Source organism: Trichoplusia ni, unplaced genomic scaffold, assembly GCF_003590095.1.
Source record: "Trichoplusia ni isolate ovarian cell line Hi5 unplaced genomic scaffold, tn1 tig00003070, whole genome shotgun sequence".
In the NCBI taxonomy this organism is placed as follows: Eukaryota; Metazoa; Arthropoda; class Insecta; order Lepidoptera; family Noctuidae; genus Trichoplusia; species Trichoplusia ni.
This window is the reverse complement of record NW_020800323.1, coordinates 1-25,000: the sequence shown is the minus strand read 5'-3', so window position 1 is coordinate 25,000 and position 25,000 is coordinate 1. Positions and strand designations below refer to the sequence as shown.

The 25,000-nt window shown below is 38.6% G+C and overlaps 4 protein-coding genes and 1 pseudogene across 5 annotated transcripts; 2 read left to right on the top strand and 3 right to left on the bottom strand.

The window, feature by feature from the left end:
* Positions 1 to 150: 150 nt before the first annotated feature.
* Positions 151 to 2,069, bottom strand: LOC113507702. Its single transcript, XM_026890639.1, has one exon. The coding sequence runs from the start codon at positions 2,042 to 2,044 to the stop codon at positions 257 to 259; it is 1,788 nt and encodes a 595-aa protein (XP_026746440.1). The 5' UTR covers positions 2,045 to 2,069; the 3' UTR covers positions 151 to 256.
* Positions 2,070 to 6,392: 4,323 nt separating this feature from the next.
* LOC113507701 lies at positions 6,393 to 8,213 on the bottom strand. Its single transcript, XM_026890638.1, has one exon. It carries the CDS (start codon positions 7,491 to 7,493, stop codon positions 6,546 to 6,548), a length of 948 nt encoding a protein of 315 aa, XP_026746439.1. The 5' UTR covers positions 7,494 to 8,213; the 3' UTR covers positions 6,393 to 6,545.
* Positions 7,771 to 19,100, top strand: LOC113507699 (annotated as a pseudogene).
* Positions 19,101 to 19,836: 736 nt separating this feature from the next.
* LOC113507696 (transmembrane protein 256 homolog) lies at positions 19,837 to 21,442 on the top strand. Of its 2 annotated transcripts, none has more exons than XM_026890635.1 (3): positions 19,837 to 19,926; positions 20,117 to 20,392; positions 20,919 to 21,442. In XM_026890635.1, exons 2-3 carry the CDS (start codon positions 20,171 to 20,173, stop codon positions 21,060 to 21,062), a joined length of 366 nt encoding a protein of 121 aa, XP_026746436.1. In that variant the 5' UTR covers positions 19,837 to 19,926; positions 20,117 to 20,170; the 3' UTR covers positions 21,063 to 21,442. The 2 variants fall into 2 exon arrangements, with proteins under 2 accessions (XP_026746436.1, XP_026746435.1); XM_026890634.1 differs by having other exon boundaries at positions 19,844 to 20,000.
* A 222-nt stretch (positions 21,443 to 21,664) lies between these two features.
* LOC113507703 (E3 ubiquitin-protein ligase TRIP12-like) lies at positions 21,665 to 24,936 on the bottom strand (the record flags this gene model as incomplete). Its single annotated transcript, XM_026890640.1, has 8 exons — positions 21,665 to 22,585; positions 22,675 to 22,854; positions 22,936 to 23,052; positions 23,138 to 23,306; positions 23,463 to 23,651; positions 23,737 to 24,430; positions 24,507 to 24,598; positions 24,677 to 24,936. Coding segments are annotated over 8 exons (1,898 nt in total), but the record flags the coding sequence as incomplete, so codon positions are not given.
* Positions 24,937 to 25,000: the final 64 nt, after the last annotated feature.

Below are 25,000 nucleotides of genomic sequence, written 5' to 3'. Positions count from 1 at the left end.
GGTTTTTAAAAAAACAAAGAAATAAAACTTAGATGAATATTGAAGGACACTTTAATTACTTTAGGACTCGGTAAATAGGGCAAGTGTCACGCGCGGATGATGGAATCGAACTGTCGCAAAGAGAGCGTCTTATTATTATGAACTATCAAAAGTACTGACAAGGGATATAGAAAGAGCCGTTGGGCACTATCATATACATTACATATATATAACAGCCCCCAGGGTTTTGACTAAACTTATCCTTAAAAGGTTAAGTTTATGCAAGGGATTTACGGATTTTAGGTGCGGAAATGTCGGAAGAACTAGCAGCAACTTCTGTAAGTTCTTCAGCTTTTTCCGTATTACATTTGAAAGCTTGTCTATTTAAGAGGCGATGACAAATGCCCGATTTTATAAACTTACAAAATAGTACAAGAATATATATTACAATAATAACAGATATAATTATTGTTACATAGGAATAATATTCACCATATAAAACAATATGTGGTTTTTCAATTAATTTGTCAAGGTTATTGACAATGCGGCTGGTTTCCAAATTTCGTCGTGACGTTATAGAATCAAGGTTAATATTAGTAAGATTTAAAACGGGAATTTGAGGCTTAAGTTTCGATAATGTTTCTGAATTACAACAAGAGTCATTTACTAGATTAAAGTTAATTTTAATTGTTTGGACTTTAATTGTTTTGTAATATTTGGGTATTAACCTTGAGTCTTTATAAAAGGCTATACAATACGGAGGTAAGTTTATCATGCCTGTGCCTGATATGATAACTTCAGTATTGGAAGCTTTACAGTCTATGGACAATTTGGAAGGGTTTGTAATAACATATAACCATGTATTGTTAGACAACGTTTGCCAAATATCTAGTTGGCCTTGAATGAATTGGGTCTTACAATTACTAGGCACAGATTTTAATGCTTTTGAGATTATATCCGATTCGCAGATCGGAGTCCTGGCACACGAGTAAGTATCTAGGTTGTCACATATATAGTACTGGTTATTTATTGTCTTACAGCTACTTAGATTATCTAATTTACTATAATATGATCTATCTCTGTTAATAGCTAGATATTTAGTAGAGGGAATGATCATAGTATAAGTATCATGGGTTACAGAAACTGGATAAGGTATGTTATGATATAAATCATAGCTCCTGGAATTTACTAAAGGTATTTTTAAGGCAAATACAACTTTGTTATTATTATAATAACTCGCAATTTCTGAAACATTCATTAAAGTGTGTATATTTTCTAAAGTTAAACTTAAAGGAAATTGATGATTATCAGCTAAAAACCTATAATTATTAACAAGCTCTGTAAATAGCTGTTTTGGACTTATAATAGAAGGATACAAAATATTTAATTTACTAAACATAATAGCGTTTACAGTGTCTTCTAGTTTAAAAGATAAAGTTAGGAGACTACTTTCTAATAAATTTAACATTCCATTGAATTTAGTTTTTAATATTAATTTATCAGCTAACAAGGTCAAGTTCTTTTGGAATAAAGCTATGTCATCAATAGCATCATTTAATCTCTGCTCGTTGACACTAATTTTATTTACTGAGTCTTCTATTGAAGAGAGTGTTGAAGTAGTTACTAATATATTTTGTTTGACTAATTCGGATAATTTAGATTGATCTTTCTCTATTAATTGAATAGCGTTACTATAATTTATTGCGTCGTCTTCGTTCATAGTACCAAATAGATTTTTGAATAGGGTGCCAATACCCCCAAACCAGGCTGAACGTTTAGACCTTGATTCAATTAAGTGAGAAATAGAATCGTAATCTCGAATAATGTCGTTGTATCTTATTGATAACGGCTGGTGCAAATTAAGACACTCGATATCGGTATACAGAGCAGTCTGCTTACATAGGAACTTAGAAGTGCCTATCACACCGTTAAGATTCTTAATATGCGGTTGAATAAATGAAATATCTATTGGAATTAGTACGCTAAGGAAACCGTCTATCATTTTTAATGACCCAATGGGGTCAAAATATATGCCGGAAGCATTCGTGGAACTTGTGATGAACATTGCTTTTGCGGAAGACAGAGAACTGTAAAGGAATAATTAAGAGTTAAACTAAGACTAACTAAACTTAAATATTACGTTAAGTTAAAACAAGCTTAAAGTGATTATGACACGGTGTCACGGCGATGAGCTAATTTTATTTCATCAAAATGATGGGACACGTGTCGTCTATTTATTAATAGCGTTACACTATTTCTACCATTAACCTTAATAATTTTATAAGGGCCTTTCCAGACCGGAGATAGAGCCTTACGCATACGGAGGTGATTTTTAAGGTACACATAGTCACCAGCATGGTAACTTACAGGTCTTGTGCGGGCATCGTAATAGGCTTTGGAAGACTCTTTCGACTTTTTTATAAATTCGACGGCTTTATCACGCGTGCATTTAAGGCGATGTTGAAGCATCTTAATATAGTCCGGATACGAGGCATTCGTGTTAGGTTCATATATGGAATTAGGAAGGATTGGTTTATGACCGAAAATCAACTCGTAGGGAGTGAAATTTGTTGTTGAATGTATAGATGTATTATAGGCGAGCATAGCAGTATATACATATTTTGGCCAATTGTCTTGGTTTTCAGATATGTAAGATTTAAGGTACTCTTTTAAGGTGGAATGGCTTCTTTCCAGAGCGCCTTGTGTCTGTGGATGGTATGGAGATGACCACAGCTGTTTAATCTTTAGAAATTTGCAGGTTTCTTTAAATAGCTCTGCTGTAAAATTTGTGCTTTGATCAGTAAGGATAGTTTTTGGTATGCCAAACAAAGAAATAAAGTGAATCAGGCAGTCGCTGGTTTCTTCGGCGGTAGTACTTCGAATTGGATATGCTATTGAATATTTAGTTAGGTCGTCCTGAAGTGTTAGAATATATTTAATTTTGGCTGTGCCGGATTCAGGAAGAGGACCAACTATATCAAGAGACATTCTTTCAAAGGGGGCAGTGGAGGTGCTAGTTATCTGCATGGGTGCACGGTTAATTTTCCTAAGAGCTTTGTTGGTCTGACAAGAATTACACTTTTTTACATAATCTTCTATTTCCGTCCTCATATTCTTCCAAAAATACTGCTCTCGAATTTTATTAAACATTCTATTTGCACCAAGGTGCCCAGCGACAGGAATATCATGATTCTCACGGAGAATTTTCTGAACTTCAGAAGGACTAGGATAATATATTTTATTGCGATACACCTGAATTTGAATTGATGTATTGTGAAAGAGGTGAGCTAGCATATTATAAATTTTAATATATGTATGTTTATCAAATGGATTTTTGAAGTCAGTAATACTTATTTTATGAATAGCCTCGTTAAGAGACATTAGGTGATTACGTAGATTCTTTAAGGATTCGAAGATATCACTATAGGTACAATTGTCAAAGTGGTGTACTTTAATAAATAGGAAATAGTAGGTTTTATCAGCGACCAATAATGGTTTATAGGAATGTAGGGTTCTCTCTGAATTCATAAACGACTCGGAATCTGGCGAATTTGATAAGATTTCTTGGACGTAGGGAATAGATTCGTCTAGATCAAGCGATGTAGGTATTACTAAGACGTTATTCTGAGTTTTTAGTAGGCTATCGTTGAACTCGGAAATCACTGTGTCATACGTTACAGTCCGAGGAACTTTCAGGAATTTTGAGTAAGTATCAGGTGAATTTAAAGGCAGAGACTGCGTTCCGGGAACTTGGTTAGCGGAAGGCTGTAATTCATTTTCCCTTTCTATGTTTGGATTTTCGTTTAAAACTTCTGGAGAGGGACTCAGGATTTCGTCAGGAATTAGAGGATCTGGTAAATTCATAGGACTTGGAATATTTAAAGGACTGAAGTCACCTACTTCTGCATTGAAAGGGCTAATGTCTAATGGACCTAAATCTATAAGCTCAGTATCAGGATCTGCAGGATATGCAGGGTTGACAGGATAACGAGAAAGAGCATCAGCTGCTGAATTTAGCTTACCTTTTCGGTAGACTATTTCGTATTCAAATTCTTGAAGTTGGAGACGCCAACGTTGCAATTTACTGCTCGGGTCAGTGTGGTTGAAAAGCCATTTTAAAGGACGATGGTCAGTTATGATCATAAATTTACGACCAAACAGGTACGGTCTAAAGGTTTTGCAGCCCCATACTATAGCCAATAATTCCTTTTCAGTTGTGCTATAGTTGATTTCGCATTTGTTCAAGGTTCTAGACGCATAGGCTACGGGATGGTCTTTGCCAACTGGCCCTTGAGACAGGATAGCAGAGATTGCATAGTTACTTGCATCACAAGTAAGGTTAAAGGATTTTGTGAAATCGGGATAAATAAGGACTGGAGCGCTAGTCAGCTTATCTTTAAGCGTTTCAAAAGCTAACTGTTGTTCATTTGTCCAAACAAATGATACATTTTTCTTAAGAAGAGAGGAGAGTGGCTTCGATAATTTTGAAAATTCAGGGATAAAACGTCTGTAGTAAGATATAAGACCTAAAAATGATTTTATATCTTTCGGACACTTTGGAACTGGGAATTCTTGAACAGATTTAACTTTATTTGGATCAGGTTTTAGGCCATTTTCTGTTATAATGTGTCCTAGATAGCCGACTTCTTTTCTTAAGAATTCACATTTATCTGGTTGCAATTTCAAGTTAAAACTACGAAGTTTTTGAAAAACTGCTGTCAAATTTTGAATATGACTATTTAAATCATGTGAATAAACGACAATATCGTCTAGATAAACAAAACATCTTTCGCCTTGAAGGCCTGTTAAGACATTATTCATTAGACGTTGGAAGGTCGCTGGCGCGTTTTTTAAACCAAAGGGCATTCGAGTGAATTCGAAATGTCCTTGGGGAACACTGAACGCGGTTTTACAAGCGTCTTGTGGAGACATTTTTATTTGGTGAAATCCGGAAGCAAGGTCTAGAGTAGAGAAGTATTTAGAGTTACCTAATTGATCTAATATTTCAACAATGTTAGGAATAGGATAGATTTCACCAATTGTGATGTCATTTAACTTTCTATAGTCAATGACTATACGCCACTTCTTTTCACCAGAAGCGTCGATCTTTTTGGGAACAATCCATATTGGAGAAGACCACGGAGATAAGGAAGGTTTAATAATATTCTGACCTATCATTTTCTTTATTTGGGAGTTGACTTCTTGCTTATGTATTTCCGGGAAGCGATAAGATTTAACGTTAATGGGCTGATCAGAAGATGTGCGGATTTCATGTTGAATACTGTCAGTTGAGCTAAGTGGATCATTAGGTAAGTGAAATATATCGGAATAATTCGAGCACACGTCATAGAGGGCTTCGCTTTCTTCTGTATTTAGATGTGAAACGCGGAGAAGGTTAAGGACTTCGTTAGTTCTGTCGAGAACTGTTTGGTAAGTATTATGTACTTGACAAGTTTCATAGTTGATCGGGTGTAAGGTAAGTTGCAGATTAGAGTTTAGAGAGACAGGGTCTTCAGAAGTATTAAGAACTGTTAGGTTAATTCGATTGTTCCTTTTGACTTTAGCTAAGCAATTCGCAATAAATAACGTATCACTTATATGTTGGTCAAGAATGAGACCTTCTTTTAATTCAGGGTTACTTACTGAACATTCTACAGTGATTTCAGAACGAGGTGGTATTTGATAAATTGGGTCTGTGAAATTTAGTTTAATTTTATTTATTCCTAGGTTAAGAATATGACGATTGTAATCAATAGAACACTGATAATGGGTAAGTAAATTATTTCCTATGATACCATCGTAGGGGAAATCAATTGGTTCTACTACGTGAAATGGGTAAGATATAGATTCTTTGCCGAATATAAGGTTCATATCGAAATTACCAAGGGTAAGTACAGCATTTTCTTTACTATCTATGCCTTTTAATTTAATTATGTTTTCATTGAGTTTCAGGTCGGAGTATGATTGAATAGAGGTCTTTTGGAGAAGGCAGATCGAAGATCCAGTGTCTACGAGTAAAATAAGTGGTTTCTCAGAAACGGATGTTTGAATGCAGACATGAGGTAAGGATATATTTCGATTATACGATATTTCATATATTTTATTTTCTTCCAGGAAATTGTCAGTAAAGCAGTTTTGGGCTTTTACTTGGGGCTGGTTACCCGTGAGACCCTTGGATTTAGGAGAATGGACACTTGCTTGGGGCTGGTTACCCGTGTGGTCCTTGGATTTAGGAGAATGGACACTTGCTTGGGGCTGGTTACCCGTGTGGTCCTTGGATTTAGGAGAATGGACACTTGCTTGGGGCTGGTTACCCGTGTGGTCCTTGGATTTAGTAGAATGGACACTTGCTTGGGGCTGGTTACCCGTGTGGTCCTTGGATTTAGAAGAATGGACACTCGCTTGGGGCTGGTTACCCGTGTGGTCCTTGGATTTAGTAGAATGGACACTTGCTTGGGGCTGGTTACCCGTGTGGTCCTTGGATTTAGGTAAATTGGTGCCGTTGACATGGAAGGATTTTGTGAGAGGTCGTATTTTGGGCCTCACGAGGCACCTCCGTGAGCCCACTATTCGTTTAAATCGTGGGTTTCGTCATATTGGGTATCATTTGTGCTCGTGGATGGTTGTGGTTCCGGATTATAATAGTCATCTTCACTGGTTACACAATTAACGCGAGCAGGTTTATAGTTCTCCTGATAAGGTTGCTTTTGATATTTGGGAGATGGATTAGCCTTGAACCGATTATTGTTGTACTCGCGTTTTCTACATGTTTCAATGGTATGACCTTGATTTTTACAATACCTACAGAATAGATTTTTATTATCTCGGTCATATTGTTTAGCCATTTGCGGCTTAGAATTGACATCATGGTTTGAAGGACGAGAAGGATATTGTGGTTTAAATGCAATACGATGTAATGTTGAACTTTGAGGATTACGCTTATTATACGAATTTAGGATCTTCTCCTCTGAGACGGCAAAATTGATTGCATCGTTGAGAGTGGATGGGTTTCTACTGCGGACTAGATTAGAAATTTCGGGCTTAAGGCCAATTAAAAACGTGTGGAGTGCTAAGTCTTCCATAGCCGCTATACGACCAACTAATTCGCTTTTCTTTTTATTGGATAATGTTACTTCTGTTAAGAGCTTCGAAAGGCAAGTTTCGAGGCGTAATGCGAATTGGTTAACCGGTTCATTTAGTTGTTGGCATTCCCGTAATTCAGTCATAAGATGGGCATAGTGTTTTCTTTCACCGAACTGTGTCTTAAGGAAACTATTTAATTGGTCCCAAGAGTCGAATTCTTTAATGGAGCAAGCTACTTCGGCTTTGCCTTCTAATTGTGATAATATATATTTAAATAATATTGGTTTTTGGGTATCAGAAGCTAAATCAATTGCGTTGTCACAATTAGTTAGAAATGAATTCAATTTTTCACGTGTGCCATCGAATGTTTTTATAAATTTAAATAGAGTTCCAATTTGAATATTTTCATTTTTTTCTAGTTTAAGAGACATTTTATTAAACAAATTTTATAACGCGTCCACTAAAGATGTAGTTCGGTGTAATAGGCGGCAACTGTAATGTGAGGTTTAGATAAGAGCGAGTGCGGTATCGAATGTCTTGATAGTGATAATTCCGAGTAATGGTTAACAATAACAGTGAGACATTTAGAATATAAAGTTTGCAAACAAAAAATAAATTAGAATTAGTAACGCGCACAAGAAAATAAACCTTTATGTTTAGTTCACTGGGTTTACGCACTTTCACGCACTTGTTTTCGAATTGTTAGAGATGAGTTGCACTTTCGCTGGGAAATATAATGTTTTCAAGACTTACAGGAACACGTAGAAAATGTACTGGAACATGACCATTTCTTTGGTCTGTTGAAGTTGAAGAGGCTTTCCCTCTCAGGAATCAGGCACGAAACAGGAACACAATCACAATACCCACGGGAAAAGTTATTCAGATTTTAGGATGTCCGAAAATAGATATGAATATTGAATTATTATTATTTTATTTGAGTTCGAGTTAATTTTGGCACTTCGACACTTTTATGCTTTAAAATAGTTTAGAATACGAGTCCAGAAGGAGACGTCCCAGGGATACCTTCACCATCGGTATCCCACCGCTGCCACCAAATTGTTATGAGGATTCCCGAATTTCGGTTTTTAAAAAAAACAAAGAAATAAAACTTAGATGAATATTGAAGGACACTTTAATTACTTTAGGACTCGGTAAATAGGGCAAGTGTCACGCGCGGATGATGGAATCGAACTGTCGCAAAGAGAGCGTCTTATTATTATGAACTATCAAAAGTACTGACAAGGGATATAGAAAGAGCCGTTGGGCACTATCATATACATTACATATATATAACAAGACTTATTATAGTCTTTGTCATGTAATGCAAGCTTTTTCTAGATAATATGATATATAAAATGATAAATTAACTTAGTGACATAAGAAAGTAATAAGTCAATGAGTGTTGGTCACGAGTGTTGGTTATGTTATTTACAGGACTCTTGACGGCAAATCCTACAAGGCTTACGTCAAGGAGAAAGAAGAAGCGAAGCAGATTTACCAAGATGCCGTCAACCAAGGTCTGGGAGCTGCTCACATCTCTACCAAGTAAGTTAAGGCCATAATAACTGTCCTTTTCTGTAATAGCGAAGCCATTTTCAAAGTATTATAGTTAGTAGTCAAGTGGAACTGAAGCAGTTATAATATTTAAATTTTGTAGAGAAAGTATATTTTCTACATTCAGAAAATATATTACGATAATTTTTAATTTTTCCGCGATATTCAGAAGACATTACTCCAACAATACATATTTTATATCTACAAAAATGAAAGCTAGGCGCAAAATAGGTCAAACTTGAATGCCTTTGAACTAACGATTTGAAAGTTGACTCTTTTGGTACGACCCATTCTATGTAAATTTGCAGTAGCTGTGATGTCATACAGCGACATCGTAAAAGATTCTTACCCATTACTTTTTCCTTGTAAAAGATTTTTCCTGCTCGACTGCAAACGGAGAAACCAGGCCTATATCTGAGAAAAAAGGGCCTTAGAATTACAAAAGAAAGTCAGTGAATAACCTTATCTTTATCACAGGGCACGTGACTCCAATCACTTCACGGTATCCGTGAACGTGGAAGCCTCGTCTTCTGCGGTCTTCAATCTAACGTACGAAGAGTTGCTGGTGCGTCGTAACGGGGTATACAACCACGCCATCAACCTGCACCCGGGAGCGCTCGTGCCCAAGCTCACGGTCACCGTGCACGTCAAGGAAGCGGCCAAGATCTCGGAACTGAGGGTTCCCGAGATCAGAACTGGAAATGAAATTGATGCCACAAAAGATGACGCTCGTGAGTTTCTTCAATTCATATCTATATCTGAATACGTCTAACATTCAATCGCTTTCAACTTACCTACGAATTAGAAAATTTTTTGCTAAACGAATCCATATTTGCAGAAAACTCAAAAGTAGCAATCGTAAGGGCAAATGATGACCGTGAGGCTACCATCACGTTTACTCCCGATCTACAGGAACAAGAGCTACTCATGAACATTTACAAGGTAAGGTATCTGATGACGATGCCATATTTCCAAAAAGTAACGTTAAGTTTCTTTAAAAAAATAAAGACTTCCCCATGAGGATTTTTTTTCAAATACACCCAATTTATCTTCTGTATTTTCATCTTATTAATATTCTCAACTCGTTTTTTTTTGTATGGGTGGATGTTTGTTATGTTTTCTTGAAAAACCACTGTAGATTTTTTTATGCAGATAGTTTATATCCTGGATAACCCCATAGGATAGTTATTATCTCGATTAGAGTCTGACTTAGACGCTGGCGACAGTTAGAGAAAAAAATAACCAAACAACCATTATTTTCAGCAAAAATCAAAGGAATCCGCACAAGCTGCTTCCCACTCTTACCCGTCCTGGTATTACTCGGAACCTAAAGAGAAGGACCCTGAAGGTGTGCTGGGCCAGTTTGTGGTGCAGTACGATGTAGAACGCCCTAAGGACGGAGAGATTTTGGTACGTCCCAAATACAGGTACAGGTCAGCAAAAAGTCAACGAAAAAAAAAACGACTTTCGTTGCTGACCGTCCTCATTTTATAACAATAATTTACGTGGTCAGTTTATTCTTGAAACACTTTTGTATTGTCAACTGTTCGTAACAACAGAATTACCGTTTAACTACTGACATCAGAAAACAAAAACACATCTTGTTGTAGTTTATTAAATATGACCTTCCTTAAAAGCTTTCTCGGATTCTCAAAACGGCTGAAGATCCAAATAAATTTATGAATGACAAACAATAGCCAAGTGAAGAGATCTACGCACTACAACACGGGAGATACCGTCTTATTACCTTCTATACCCAAAAATGTCAGTTTTAAAATCGGAATGAACTTATGTTTCGCCTTTTTGTAGGTAAATGATGGATACTTTGTCCACTTCTTCGCTCCGAGTGATCTGGAGCCTTTGAACAAGCACGTGGTTTTCGTTCTGGATACCTCGGGCTCCATGATGGACCGTAAGATCGTGCAGCTGAGGGAAGCCATGCAGACTATTCTCGGGGAGCTAAACGAAGGCGACTACTTCAGCATCGTGGAGTTCTCGTCATCTGTTACGGTACGTTGGACAGGTTTTTTACTAGTGAATCCTTTTGCGGATTATAGAAATTGCCAACAAGGCCAATAGACATAGTAAAAAAATACGAATCTCGAATGAATATTTCCTTTTTGCTCTTTCCCCCTTTTTGACACTAGTGCTGTACCTACACATGTTAAATTAAAAAAAATGGGTATTTTAGGTCCACGACCTTAAGGAAGCGGAAAATGAGCCTCCTAAGCACCATTACTCATACTTTGACTACGACAAGCAAGCCACTCTGGTGCCGCCCTCTAAAGCTACGAAGGAGAATATCGCTCGCGCCAAGACCATCGTCAGCTGGCTACAAGCTACAGGAGGTATGAACACACTGCTTTATACACAACTACAACTGCACGGATAGTCGAGTGGTTTAGGTCGCCACAACAAACCCAGAGTTCGATCCCTGCGTATGAGAAGCATTGGTGTGATCCACGCATGCTTGTTCTGAGTCTGGGGGCCTTTTTGCATGTTACTTGAATAGTATGTGATACAAGGATTAAATACCTTAATGCGGGATAAATAATCGGTCAAGTACGACAACAAATGGGCTAAATTGTGGTATTTGTTATAGAGGCAACGGAAATGTATTAATAAAACTGTCTAGCTATCGCAGTTCATTTACAACCTGGTGATACCCACAATAACTTATTTAAGTCTCAGAGGATTAATAATAGTAGTAGGTACAATAGAGTACAGATAAATGTTTAGGTTTTCTTAGAAAGCCGCATCACTTAAATACCGAAATGTAATGTGATCTTTAACCTTACTATCGGCACACGAGTGAGTGTGGAGATATGAGTCAAATATCCAAGTTAACCTACCACATGCACTTAGATAACTTGCTTTTAGGTATTTAACATTGATGGCCACAAATCTTGCATTTTTTACTTTTTTCTTATCGTATTGATGATATAATAAGTCGCATCATGCCCCCGACAGACGTGTCACGATGATGAACAACTTCTGCTGGTAAGGGAATGGCGCGTTTAGCCAATAGTCGCAGGATCTAGTGTCCTGTCTGTGAATTTATTTTATTTTTTTATTTATTTATTCAAAACAAAGGCATACAATTATAGAAAGTCAAAAAAATCGCCAAACTGTATAACAGTTTGTTGATTGATTTTCTTCATTATTAAATTTTCATTTAATCGTAAAAAAGGTGTCTATAAAATTTGATGCACCCAGAAATCCGCTAAATCAATTGAAGCATCATTAGTTTAGTATCAATTCTTACTAGTTATCTACTGATGGGCATAAATTGGACACTCTATGAAGTTAGACGTTGTAATTTTATAGTCTGAACAAATTTTACAAACGAAGAGGAAAATTACTTAATTTATCGTTTTAGGAACAAACATTGCTGCGGCTCTCGACATAGCTGTGGAGCTAATAAACAAGGGTGTGGACTGGGTACCCGCGGCCCCAGCGAACTCCACTTCAGTCGCCACGCCAGTAAAGGAAGAGGGTACCACCGTAGAAACCCCTGTCAAACCGACGGAAGCTTCCAAAGCTACTGAGGTTGCTACCCCCGAAGCTGACAAAAAAGGTAAAAACTCAGGAACATGTGCGTAGAACAATAGATGCTTGTAGTAATGCCTCGATTTTTTTTTAACTCAAGTTTAAAAAAAAATACAGTTTTTATCTTTCCAAATTAATTTGAAAGGATATAGCTATCTGAAAAAATGATTACCTATAGAACTATTAACTAAGGGGGGATTGTAGCGATATCTGATTTGAATTTGATTTTGACTGTGTATTTTGATTGTACCGCCACGTATATAATATCGATATTCAGTAAAATTTGCACTTTATAAATGTTATGCCGAAAGTATAATATAATAATAAAATTCCACAACTCCATCTAATCTTAAACTAAGCAAACCTTGTATTATGAGTACTAGACAACTGATATACATATATATTTCTAAATACCTACGTACGTAATATTGATTTGATAAATTAAACGCAAACGCAGTCCTGGATGTGAATCGAACAGACGAGCCCGGGTATAGCAGTCAGAGTCGCTAACCACTAGACCTAGACCTACAGGCCATTTAAAAAATTTACATTCATATAATTAGCCACGAAAAACTTGGAGCCAATCATCATCTTCCTTACTGACGGCGACCCGACCGTCGGCGAGACGAACCCGAAGCGCATCCTGACACGGATCCAGGAAAAGAACTCCGGAGACAACAAGGCTACCATCTTCTCACTCGCTTTCGGTACGTTCATAAGAATCCAACTGTTTTTTTAGACACATTTTAAGCTTTTTTCTTTTTGGATTAGTACAGAATCTTCTATCACATGCCTCCTGAGTCTTATAGTAAAATTGCCTCGTCCTCAAAGAAATTGGATTGGAATTTTGAATACCCAAGTTCCATGTCACCTGATAGCTATAAGCAATCATCTTTATCATGTTCTTTTCTGAAAGAAATTGTACTAAAATGTATGAGTACCGAGATGAAGTATGATGACTTGAATTAACTGGATGGTGGTGACAACTGACAGGTGAAGACGCGGATCGCAAGTTCCTGCGGAAGCTGTCCCTCCGTCACGGCGGTTTCATGCGACACATCTACGAGGCGGCTGACGCGGCGCTGCAGCTACGAGATTTCTATCGACAGATCTCGTCGCCGCTGCTGCGCATCTCAAATTCTCTTACCCGGCGGCTCAGGTACCTAACATCCAGTCGTCATCGGGCATCAACTCTTCACGAAGGGTTTATCCACCTATTGAAAAACTTGAACTGTTCTCGCTCTGAGGCACTAGTAGTCTAGTAAATTAGTTAGCATTAAATATAATTCTTCGTATTTGTCGTCTCATATATTTTATTAAATACTGTAACCCACAGGTTAAGGCAGACTCAGTGACGAAACATGAATTCCGCTCTTACTACCGCGGCTCGGAGCTGGTGGTGGCTGGACGCGTCAACGAGGACTCTGTTGAGATTACACCCCTAGTGGGCGCCTTCTGCGGCGTTGATGACGGCTATGGCAGGGTAAGAATATTTTTCAAAATGCTTACTGAATATTGAATAACTTGAAAAAATATAAATACATTTCAAATTGGTTAAAAGTAATGAAAAGAAAATTTACAACAACGAATAAGCTTTGTTGGGGTTCTTAGAGGACCTTTTTTACCCTGATGACATCAATATAAATTACTTAAATTTATATAATTCCTTTATTTCTTTTCTATAAATAAGAAAAATAAATAAACAGGTATTTTCTTGACGAACAGCACGTATTGGTTACAGAAACGCTATGAGGTGAGGCCTAAGGTCCCGGTGGCGGCGCCCCGCGGGGACTACCTGCCGCTGGAGAGGCTCTGGTCGTATCTTACCATCAAACAGCTGCTCGACCAGCAGGAGACCGTCGACAAAGACCGCACAGATGACAAGGAAAATACCCCTGAAAAGAAGGCATTGGCACTCGCTTTGAAGGTATAATACATATTTCAGTGTACTACTCTTATTAGTCAAACTGCTTCTAAAAAGATCGAGCCAGATCGAGGCAGGATAAGAAGCTAAGCTGCTCGCGAGCTAAATTTAAATCGTCGCAAGGTCAGATAGAGCTACTAAAAGCCGTGTTTGGTCTGGAAATTGAAAAAAAAAACTAGCTTTAGACAAGACTTATAATATTCTACTGATTAGAATATACTGATCGACCGAACTTGAGGTTTGTTCTGCGATGAAGGTTGGGCAAGTTTATCCAGGGAGACTGGAAACTTCAAAATTACCCTGTATATTTATCTGGTTTATTTTTTACAGTACGAATTCGTGACTCCGCTGACGTCTCTGGTTGTGGTGAAACCTAACGCGACGAGCGCAATTGACGCCGAGTCGGTTGACAAGTCAGGTCAGTGCAACGATTTTTATTTATTTATGTTCAGATATTGTAATCCCAAGCCTTTTTAGAAGTTCGTTATTTTGTATTTTCTTAAACAATCGTTTGTTATTTTAAAACTCTTAAATATAAAACTAACGGCTTTGAAAATTTGTCGTTAAGATGCGTGAACTGATGCGTGTTTTCAGGCGGTTCTCCTTATACTGGATTAAGCGCTCACGCCGGATTCGTCGGTGGTGGACTATCTAGTGGATACCTTAGCAGTGCTCGTAAGTAGATTTATATTTGCTTAAAGCTTTTATATATTTTTTTAATCACAATTTGATTAATGGTTGGGTTAAAGTCACATTGGCACATTCCTTAAAAAAATACAATGTAACACAAAATAGTTTGGGTGTATACCTACCACCAGCTCCTCTTAAAACATAAATTGCTACTGTAGGTATGCACGTACGATAAGAAGTAGTAGTAGCCCCCCCCCCCTCAAAGCGCAAGTATCTGCAATGATTATCTTAATGAACAATTTAAACTTTGATCTGATTTTGTTTGTGCAGCCCTGTCGTTAAGCTTCTCCAAACCGATGGCGGGTTCTTTCGGAAGCGTCAACGGTATGTTCACTTATATATTTCATCAAAACATTTAAGCATGTATGTCATGATAATTTGCACAATGCTATTCAGATTTCGGGTCTTTTTCTAATTCAGGGAGTTTCATCAAAGATAATATTATTGCATGCATTTCAGCTCATTAAAGTTTCTCTTTCATCATTTTACCACGTACGAATTTATAAACCGAATGATATACTCGCTACAGAAACTTTTTCGTTTAGATAAAAACTCACACTTTCATGTTCATACTAGCTGTTGCCCGCGACTTCATCCCTGTGGGTAGAAGATATAAGTTATGATTTATACCTGCCCTGTTTTTTTTCACATTTTCCATTGTATCTTCGCTCCTATTAGTCGCAGCGTGATGGTTTATAGCCTAAAGCCTTCCTCGATGCATGGTCTATTCAACACAATAAGAATTCTTCAATTTGGACCAGTAGTTCCTGAGATTAGCGCGTTTAAACAAACAAACAAACTCTTCAGCTTTATATATTAAGTATAGTATTAGTATAGAAGTTTAGATATAGATTTATTCATCTTGCTATGTGTAACAGGCCCGACGGGACCGTTGTTCGCACCATCTGCACAATTCGAGGCCGGAACCTGAAGACTATGTTATAGACAATGATCAGACACTGCAGACTTAGGTATTTTTAGTACCTATCTAATAATTAATTAATTTAATATTTGCTGCAAAAACATTTTTTGTGAGATAAAAAAAGTATTTTTTAAACAATTGGTCCAATTATTGCACTTTATCTACTAATTATAATAGTAGTATAATAGCTAAAGAAATGTTGCTGACAATATTTTGACTATTTTCAAACGCCTTAGCAGTCCACGTTTATTCTTCTAGTGATTGATTTTTGCAGATTAGGATGGCTTTCAAATCCCGTTAATAAGTGTTCGAGTTAAATTTGTGTGATGAATAGTTTGAAATCGACTAAATCGATGACCTTTGTGGAATATTTGGGAGGAAGTCGCTGTGTTGTAGGCAGGTTTGACTAGGATGAAGACTAATGTGGTTCGCATGATGCATGCATTCAAATACATGTCATATTTTATAGAGCATCTTTGTCGTTCATTTGTCATACAGATTCATTGTTTGGCGATTTGTTCAAGAGGTTCGTTATTACAATTTATTCATTATACATATCGTCCATTGGGATAAAATTAAGTCAGGTGTTTTATAAATATCCATATGGGTCATTAACAGTTTGTCTCTGGGCGCTGAATATGGGTAGTTTGTCGTATGAGGATTAAGGCTAGTCGGTAGCATACTGTGGTATGTATCGATTATCGTTGTATGTCGTAAAACGCCAGAAGCATAACGGTTTCACACATTTACCTAATATGAGTAGGTAATGCCAAAAGCATGCTACAATAATGTTATAATTCTGGCGCGTCACAACCACCAAATATGTTTCAACACAACAGTAATTTTTAATTTTAGAGATGTCAATTGATATTGGAATTCTCTTCCAAAAGGCCCATGAATGATGTTACGCCATATTTGACTTTTGAGGAGTAATGTTTTTGTTTACAAGAGCTGATTTAATTTTATGCTGATGTTACGATAATAGTTGCTCATCATATACCGATGTGACACGCTCACCAAATTTGTATCTATTCCGTTAATAGTACTCAAGTTTCTTTGCGATAAAGTTGATCTTGAAGTTGTCATACTGTCAAATGAAGATCAAGAGCAATTCTTAAACTGCGCTAATACATTTTACTGATCATGCATTAGGTGCCAGCGGTCCCTTATATGCTCTACACAGTCCACTTAATGCCGGTTTTGGTATGAGAAAACCAACGACAAGCTACCATAATTTCTTCCTGGGTAAGTACTCCCAATTTATAAGGTTGAATTCGAGTTCTGTACCATTATTAGGAACCACTCGTAAGAATTATTAGTGTAACAGTGGGTAGGTAGTATAGGTTGGCTTGGCTTGGCATTTTATGTGTTAGCATAAAAATGACCGTTTTACGCGAGTAGGTACCTAGTTTTTTAGTAGCATCGATAAAGGCATAAGACAAGTAGGTACCTGAGTAATTCACAAGATCTTATTTATTCAGTGTTGTTGTCTTTTGTGTGTAGTTTTTTTTTCGTCAAATACCCTTACGATGCAGAATGTAAAGCATAATTAACATTCCGTGGAAAGTATGAGCATTCCTATTTGAACCAATTGTATTAAATTTTGAAAAAGAAGTAAAATATTTTTGCAGCAAAATAAACCTATATTTTTTTAATTAAAAATGATATATTATTTTATCAGTATAAATATCAAACAATTTAATCTTCCTCAAAATTCTATCACACAGCATTTGTCAGTGTCAAGTTTCAGTTTTATATAGCGAAGGTATTGCGATTTTTGCAACGATTCAAAAGGCAGCAATTTCGCCAATATTACTTATATTAGAACAGAATTGCCTGGTAAAGTAAAGTTTCGGTAAAATACTATCATGCTTGTGTGACGGGATTTACATATTCAACTAAGACAATTAACTACTATAATATAATGAATATTACTTGTTTTCGTAGACATGAAAGTTTATGAACCTTCGACCCCTGCCCCGCTGTACTCTTTTACTCATCGGCCGCTGAATCTGCTGGACTTTGTTGGTCTGAACAATTACAGCTGGATGGAAACGTTACTGAAAACCGGTGACCAAAGCAAAGACAGTATAAATTTGACTGTTAACAATACCACCCACGTCTTAAAACTGGCAAGAACAGACGTAAGTATATAAAAAGGCTTACTTTTAAATTCAGCTTGAAATTTTATTATGGTTTAGATTACTCGTCCGAGATGAACTGTGGACTGTCACCCCGAGACAGCCGACGGTAGGGCTTAGCTACGGCTACGGTTTGGCTGCGTATCCTCCAAACAAGTCGCGATTGCATAAATCTGCCTAATGCATAGGGTTTTGCTGGCAGAGATTTTCTATGCAATTCGCAATATCACTGGCGCCGCGCGGCGCTGTCTTTTCTGTTGCTAGGGTAGTTTGCGGTATGTATAAATAAATAAAAAAGTACCGTGCCCTATGCAGGTTCTTAGCTTCTTTAGGGAAATTCGTCGAGAAGATGTAAGATAATGACGTGATATTTTGTTTTACCTGTATTAATTTTTTCTGCTCGTAAAGTTATCCGGGGTAGATAAACAAAGACAAGACCACTTTTAGAACTGCTCCTTCTTCGAAATGATTGTTACCTTAAGTTGATTTTAATTCTTGCTTTCTGTAGATTCCGAAAGAATCGGCCGACATGAAATGCGACAAAGCAGTGGGTGGCGGCGAAGGCGTGTGCGTCTACTTAACGCGGTGTGACGCCGCGAGGAACATCACAGCTGAACTGTACACTACGACGTTCTGCGAAGTCAATCAGTACGTTTATTTTGTGGTTTACATACCTACATATCATACAACAAAGTAAACTTTTTCTAAACAATATTTCTGAACATCAAATTATATTTACTTTATTTGTTACAGATATGCGGGTGTATGTTGTTCGCAGAAGGATGTCGACTTACCACATTGAAATTGTCTGGAATTTTGTGTTTCGTTCGTGTATAAATATAGTATAATAGATAGACAATTACGATGGCAACACTTTATAAATCATTCATGATATTGACTTTTTAACTTAAACTTTTTCCCCATAATATCAATTATTCAAATTGATAAGTTGTACCCAACTAGACACGCATGAAGATGTTAGTCTAAAAGATTAATTAGCTTATACCTCTAGCTTAACATTTAGTTCCAATAGCTATCAAAAGTGAGATTTGATATTATTAACTAGGAATGTCTAGGTAGATAAGTAGTAAGAGCAAGTATTGAGTAAACTCAAATAAATGTTGAAAACTTAAGGTGCTAGGTTAATTGAATAGTGCCATTATTAGAATTAAACATGACCTACTGTTGTGAGAAGTACCTAGTTTTCGTTTTTATACAATTGAATCTTAATAAACGTAAGATATTTTTTATTTCTGTCTTTATTTTGTTTTATATTACCTAACCTTACATACATCGAAGTGCCCACCTAGGCACCGACTTTAATAAGTGTTATGTTCTACTTGCCTTGGTTGGTCGTAAATTGATATGTGCAGTATTCTTTTTCACCAATTTTGGCCATGAATGGACGAAAGCAACCTTGATTGAGCACTATTAATTACCTCCTTATAAAAGATGCTGGGAGCGATCACCACGTTTGAGTTGCCCAAAAGCCAAATCGGGCAGTCATTATAATCGTGGTTCAAACGTACAACGGTATTCAAATACACTGCAAAGCGACACAACACAGTTTAGAAATAACTTGGTTTGATCAAAGCGATATCTCACCTACTTCGCTTACTGTTGTTATGTCCAGCGTCGAGTACTAACTGCTTTACATTTGAACGTAGCCACATAAATATAGCCTCTCAGATGAAGAAGACTAGTAGTAAATAACAAACCAATGTCGTAAAGTAATTAGTGCACCATCCCGCTAAAGAACATTTACAACTAACTCCGCTCCATGATCCAAATATTGTTATTATTGAACCCAAACATCAAAAGTAATTGAAACATTAAGGAAACAGCTCATGAAGGCGTCTCAAATGTGTAAATATGACTACTAATAAGAATTGATTCATTTTCTGCCAATATTATTCACGACACACTTAGTCGATTAGTAATAAATAGACTTCAATCTTGACATCACTAAAACTAATCAATAAATGTCAATTTGACAGAAATCTCGACAATATTGGTTGACCTGTCGTTTGTCAACATTGGTTCTGCTGATATTGTCTTTTTTTATATTTGAAAAAAAGAACAAGGTATGGTAAACTTGGCCGACGCACTTATGATAAATACGGTGACGGATGGAGCTATGAATTTTTTACGTCATATTGTAAGTTTTTAAAATAACTTTGCAATATTCTTATTCATAGATTCTCCTTATCGTAGAAGGTCAGTGACTTTGCTAAAAATTATCATAATCAAATTGTGAACTGTGTGATATTTCAGGGTATTTTTAAGACTCAGACGGCACCTCAAGCCCCCGCGCCAATAATTATCAAGATGCCGTTGTGGCAACTCGCGCAAGAGGCGGGGCCGTTCGTCCGGCTGGCAGGGCTCAGCGGTGCAGCCGCCGTAGTGCTTGGCGCTATGGGTGCACACCGCAACTTTCCAGAACCAGAAACCAAAGAAGATTTAAAGAAAATATTTGAAACAGCCAATCGATTCCACTTCCTTCACACACTTGCACTTGTCACAGTGCCTCTTTGCCGGAGACCCTATGTTGTAAGTATACTTACGTTTCTAAATTTGGCATTCCTAATAATGTATTCACTAGACAATAACTCTTTTAATGCTTTGAGAGAACAAAGGCTAGATTCAGTACCTACTAATCAGGATGATAAGCATTATCATTATCAAACAAGAATAATAAGGATATCTTTTTTACATAGGTACATAATTATTGTTAAGTGAGGGTTCTTAGATTATTATTAAAATATACACTAGCACATTACAATATTTGAGTGTAGTGTAAATTTCATTTACTTACATGCATAAAAATAAACAACAAGTGTTATTCATTGCATGACAATGAATTCAAATATATATTTTTAATAGCTCCGCTACCGCTACTTTGGAAATTTATGAATTCTAGGATGTTCTTTTGATTTGACATAAATCTGAAGGTGCCTAGCACTTGTAGATATGCCAAGTGCTTGTTTTTTCATCTCTGACCATGCATGTCAAAAGCTGCTAAAATACCAATGTACTTGATACTTTAGTTCTTTCTAATAAGAGTAATGTTTTCCAGGCCGGTGCATTCTTTGTAGCTGGGATGACACTATTTTGTGGTACATGCTATTACCACGCATTCACAGGTGACCGCTGCTTCCGCAGACTTACTCCAATTGGTGGCTCCTGTCTCATCCTTGGTTGGGTCGCAATGGTCTTGTAAACCTTCATGACTAAATATTTACTAGATTTAAACTTTCTCGATAGTTGATCAAGTGTATATTTAGTTTAGGATAATGTATCAGTTAATTGTAATAACTGTTAGCACTTGTTATAATATATGTAGATTATATGTTTAGACTGTTTATTATTTATAATTTCAGTGTTATTTTAAATCTTAAGCACAAGTTGCAAATATTTCTCATAGTGATTTAATAAATACAATTTTGTTAGTCATTGGTAGAATCATTATATTTGTGTAATTAGATCTTTGATAACTAAGGTGATGTTAAATGAATTACATAATCAATTTGAAGAAGTTTCCATTTTGTTGTGGATAGGTGGCAGTCTTTAGTAATATAAAAGTTATTAAATATTCCAAAACGTCTTTTATTTATTATGATCCAGAGACGAGTTACATGTTAAGCAACAAGGACACGCACATTGGTATACAATAAGCTAGTTACTTAGTGTTGAGTTATGAACTTTGATATTTCCGGCAGGTGGAGTGTGAATGTTGGCTGGATGCAATAGTAGTAACCTTGACATCACTTCCTTTATAAGGTATATACATTTAAAGTTAAAGGTGAAAAAGGAAACCCAGTGTTGATCAATATTGTTTACATGGTTTTATTGAAATTGTTACATATTAAATTTTGCACTTTTTCTTTACTCATTTATGATACTTAAAACATACACCGTTTGGTAATAAATGCTATTATAATTTATAGGACACTCAAATAAGTTTTAATGGTCCTTCAAATAGCTTAAATATAAATGATGTGCCAATCTAATCAGAAATAATCAACTGCAGGTGGTATTCGAGAAGTATCTCGCGAATTGAAAACTTATGGGCACTCTCTATCATGTAGGTTTAGCAAACTCGGCAGCATGGATGGTCAGTCCCGTGGCTAGCGGCGCAACACCGACTCGAGCAGTGTTGTCTCCATACAATCAAGCCAACAAAATCCATCCATGATACATATTCACCATATAAGCTTCTATACTGAGAGTCTCTGATGCACAGAGAAAGTAATATACAAAGTTATCACATTAAATTAACACAAAATATAATATAAACATATGTCTGTAATCTAAAAAGAATCCAAAGAAAAACAAAACTATAGAACGCACAGCACTTTAAGTGTCTGTCACATTAAGGTTAATAAAATCACTTTGATTGCACATAAACAGCAGTCGTCCGGAGCGTGCGCACCGTCGTAACACAATTATTATAGGTATCACTAACCGCATTCACACATGTATACAAACAACTCAGGGGTCGATAAGAAATCACAGTAGTGGGGGAGATGGCGACACGACGGGGCGTTCACGACAGGTGGAAGGAGTGCTGGCCCTCGGAGGCGGCCAGCCGCAGCTTGCCGCGCATCACCTCGGCGCTGGTGTAGTCCGGCAGCTTCAGGTAGTTCACGCACGTCATCACCGACGGCAGGTACTCGTCGGGGTCCAGCGACGACTCCAGCGACTTGCGCACCACCGTCAACGGCGGATTCAGCGCCTTGAAACCTGACACCACACCACAAACCAAGTTATTCTAACTAGTACCTCTAATTAAAAAAAGATCAGTCAATAAACAACATTTAACAATAAGTTACCTCCAGTGGGCAACCTCGGGCTTCCGGTCACGAATTGCAAGAATAGACGCTGCTCCTCGCGGTTATATGAGGCTAATATGTCGATGAGCATGCGTATTGCGCGCGACTCGGCGTTGTACCCGTGGTCGGGGCGGATGCACTCGGCGAGCATGCGCGGCTCCCAGCGCTGGTCACGCCCTCCTACACGAACAAAAAAAAACATTAGCACGCATTTACTTACAGAATAAAATAAATATATTTTCATAAAGTTTGGTATCTTACCAGAGGGACTACCACAGAATACTTGTTCCATTTCTTCAGGGTAGAATATTTTAAGGTTGGCTAGTGGGAATACTGATTCGAATCCTTCGCGGAATGCTTCCATTTGTTTGGTCACACCTGTGCAAAGAATTTTCAATTTAGTATAATTTAGTCTGAGAAATGTAGTGTAACATAATAATGAATTTGTTTTTTATTTCCTCACCCTCATAGAGCAGCCAGTGAGTAACGAGATCAATGTAGTTGTGCAGGTTGTGCGCGGTGACGGGCAGGTCGCGGCCGCCGCGTCGCAGCTCCGTGCAGCCGTCGCCCGGCAGGATGAAGTCCAAGCCCAGCTCCTCGATAGGACAGCCATCCAGCTCGAGCCCACTTATCTGTTACATAAAATCGACAAGACGATGAGGCGTGAGATAATGGCTTTATGATAACAATCATAGCACGAACTGTATTTTTAAGTCAAGATATGCATTGTTTACATAATGATACGATTACCATGTTAACATCATAAAAAACAAAAAAACTTATCGTACCAGTTGCGTCTTCTGTTCGGCGCTCTGGCGCGAGTCAAGCGCGATTACGCGTGCGCGCTCGGCCACGCGGCGCAGGCGACACAGAGAGCGCCACAGCTCCGGCGCCACGTGCCGCACGTCACTCAGAGACAACCACTTCTCCTCGCTCACCAGCCAGCGGTACATTGACACCGACAGCGGAATGTCCACCTGAACGTCACGACGACATTGATTAGCCAAGATTGTGCAACATTTACAGACCAATAAATTATAATGAAATGGGCAAAAAACTCACCATCCTAGAATCCATGACAGCTTTAGCCATGAACTTCCCCAGGAATCGGAATTTGGCCTTAGCACGAGATACATGCGAGGCTCTGGCGTTGCGGCCGACAGCCTGCGGGAACAGGCCGCAGGGCCACGACACGTAGGTGGCGTCGGGCGCGGGAGATGGGATGGACGTCTCCTTCTCGAGGTCGGAGGGCTCGGGCGCGCGCTCCTCGTCCAGGTTGAGCGCGTCCCGCACGGAGGACGCGAGCCGCGCCGCCGCGTCCGCCGATCGGTCGGTCACCACCGGCGGCTGGCTCTTCACGATCTCTCCGCCGAAAGACGTGGGCTTCTGTTTAAAGTTCTCACTGCCGTGCCAGAGATCTAGGTCGGCGCGCTGCAGCTCCTGAGATACGAGCGCGTAGAACTCGAGTGTGGGTCCGAGACCGGTTCCCACTTCATTTTCGTATTGGATTTCCAGCAAAGCCTTGGAGTGCGCGAACTCATGCATGACGTGTTCAGCCTGTCTCAGTACATTGTGCCGCTGTACAGTGCGCTTGCGGCGGTCTAGCCGCGGCGCGACGCGCTCGTCAGCCCCGCCGGCGGCGCCGCCTCCGCCGCGCTCGCCGCCTGCTTCCAGAAGGCGTTGCAGCGCGCGGTCGCGGTCAAACGATACTACGTAGAACAATAGGTGTCGGCACTCGAACGGCAATACGAACGGGCTAAAATATTATACAAATATTAATTAAACAGTTAAGAAAACGCAACTTGCCAGGTAAGAGAGGACAGATTACTCACCATGCATAGGCAATTTTCTTCAGCCATGGAGGGAGATTTCCTGTCATTATGACGAGTGGGTCTTGGAGTTGACGGTTGGCTTTAGCGGCGAGCTGAAACACATGACATGATGAGCAAAAGTAGGCACTCGGGAAAGATATAGCCCTGACTGCTGTAGTGAGTGTGCGTACCTTGGCGTTGATGAACTCTGCGTTGGGCACGAGCGGGCGGTGGTCGGGCAGGCAGGCGGCGCGGTACAGCGTGTGCCAGTGGCGGCACAGCGCGTGCAGCGCGCGCAGCAGCCCCAGCGCCGGCAGCGCCGCGTCGCGCAGCTCGCCCTCGCTCAGCGGCGCCGCGCGCAGGATCACCACCAGCGGGGACTCGCGCCGCGGGACCAGGCCCTCTGCACGCACAACACGCACTTGCTTAGTACGACAATAGTGACAAATAACTCAGGCCAACTCAGGTGTGATAAATATCCTTCATAATACTCGTGGTCGCGAGTCGAGACCAAG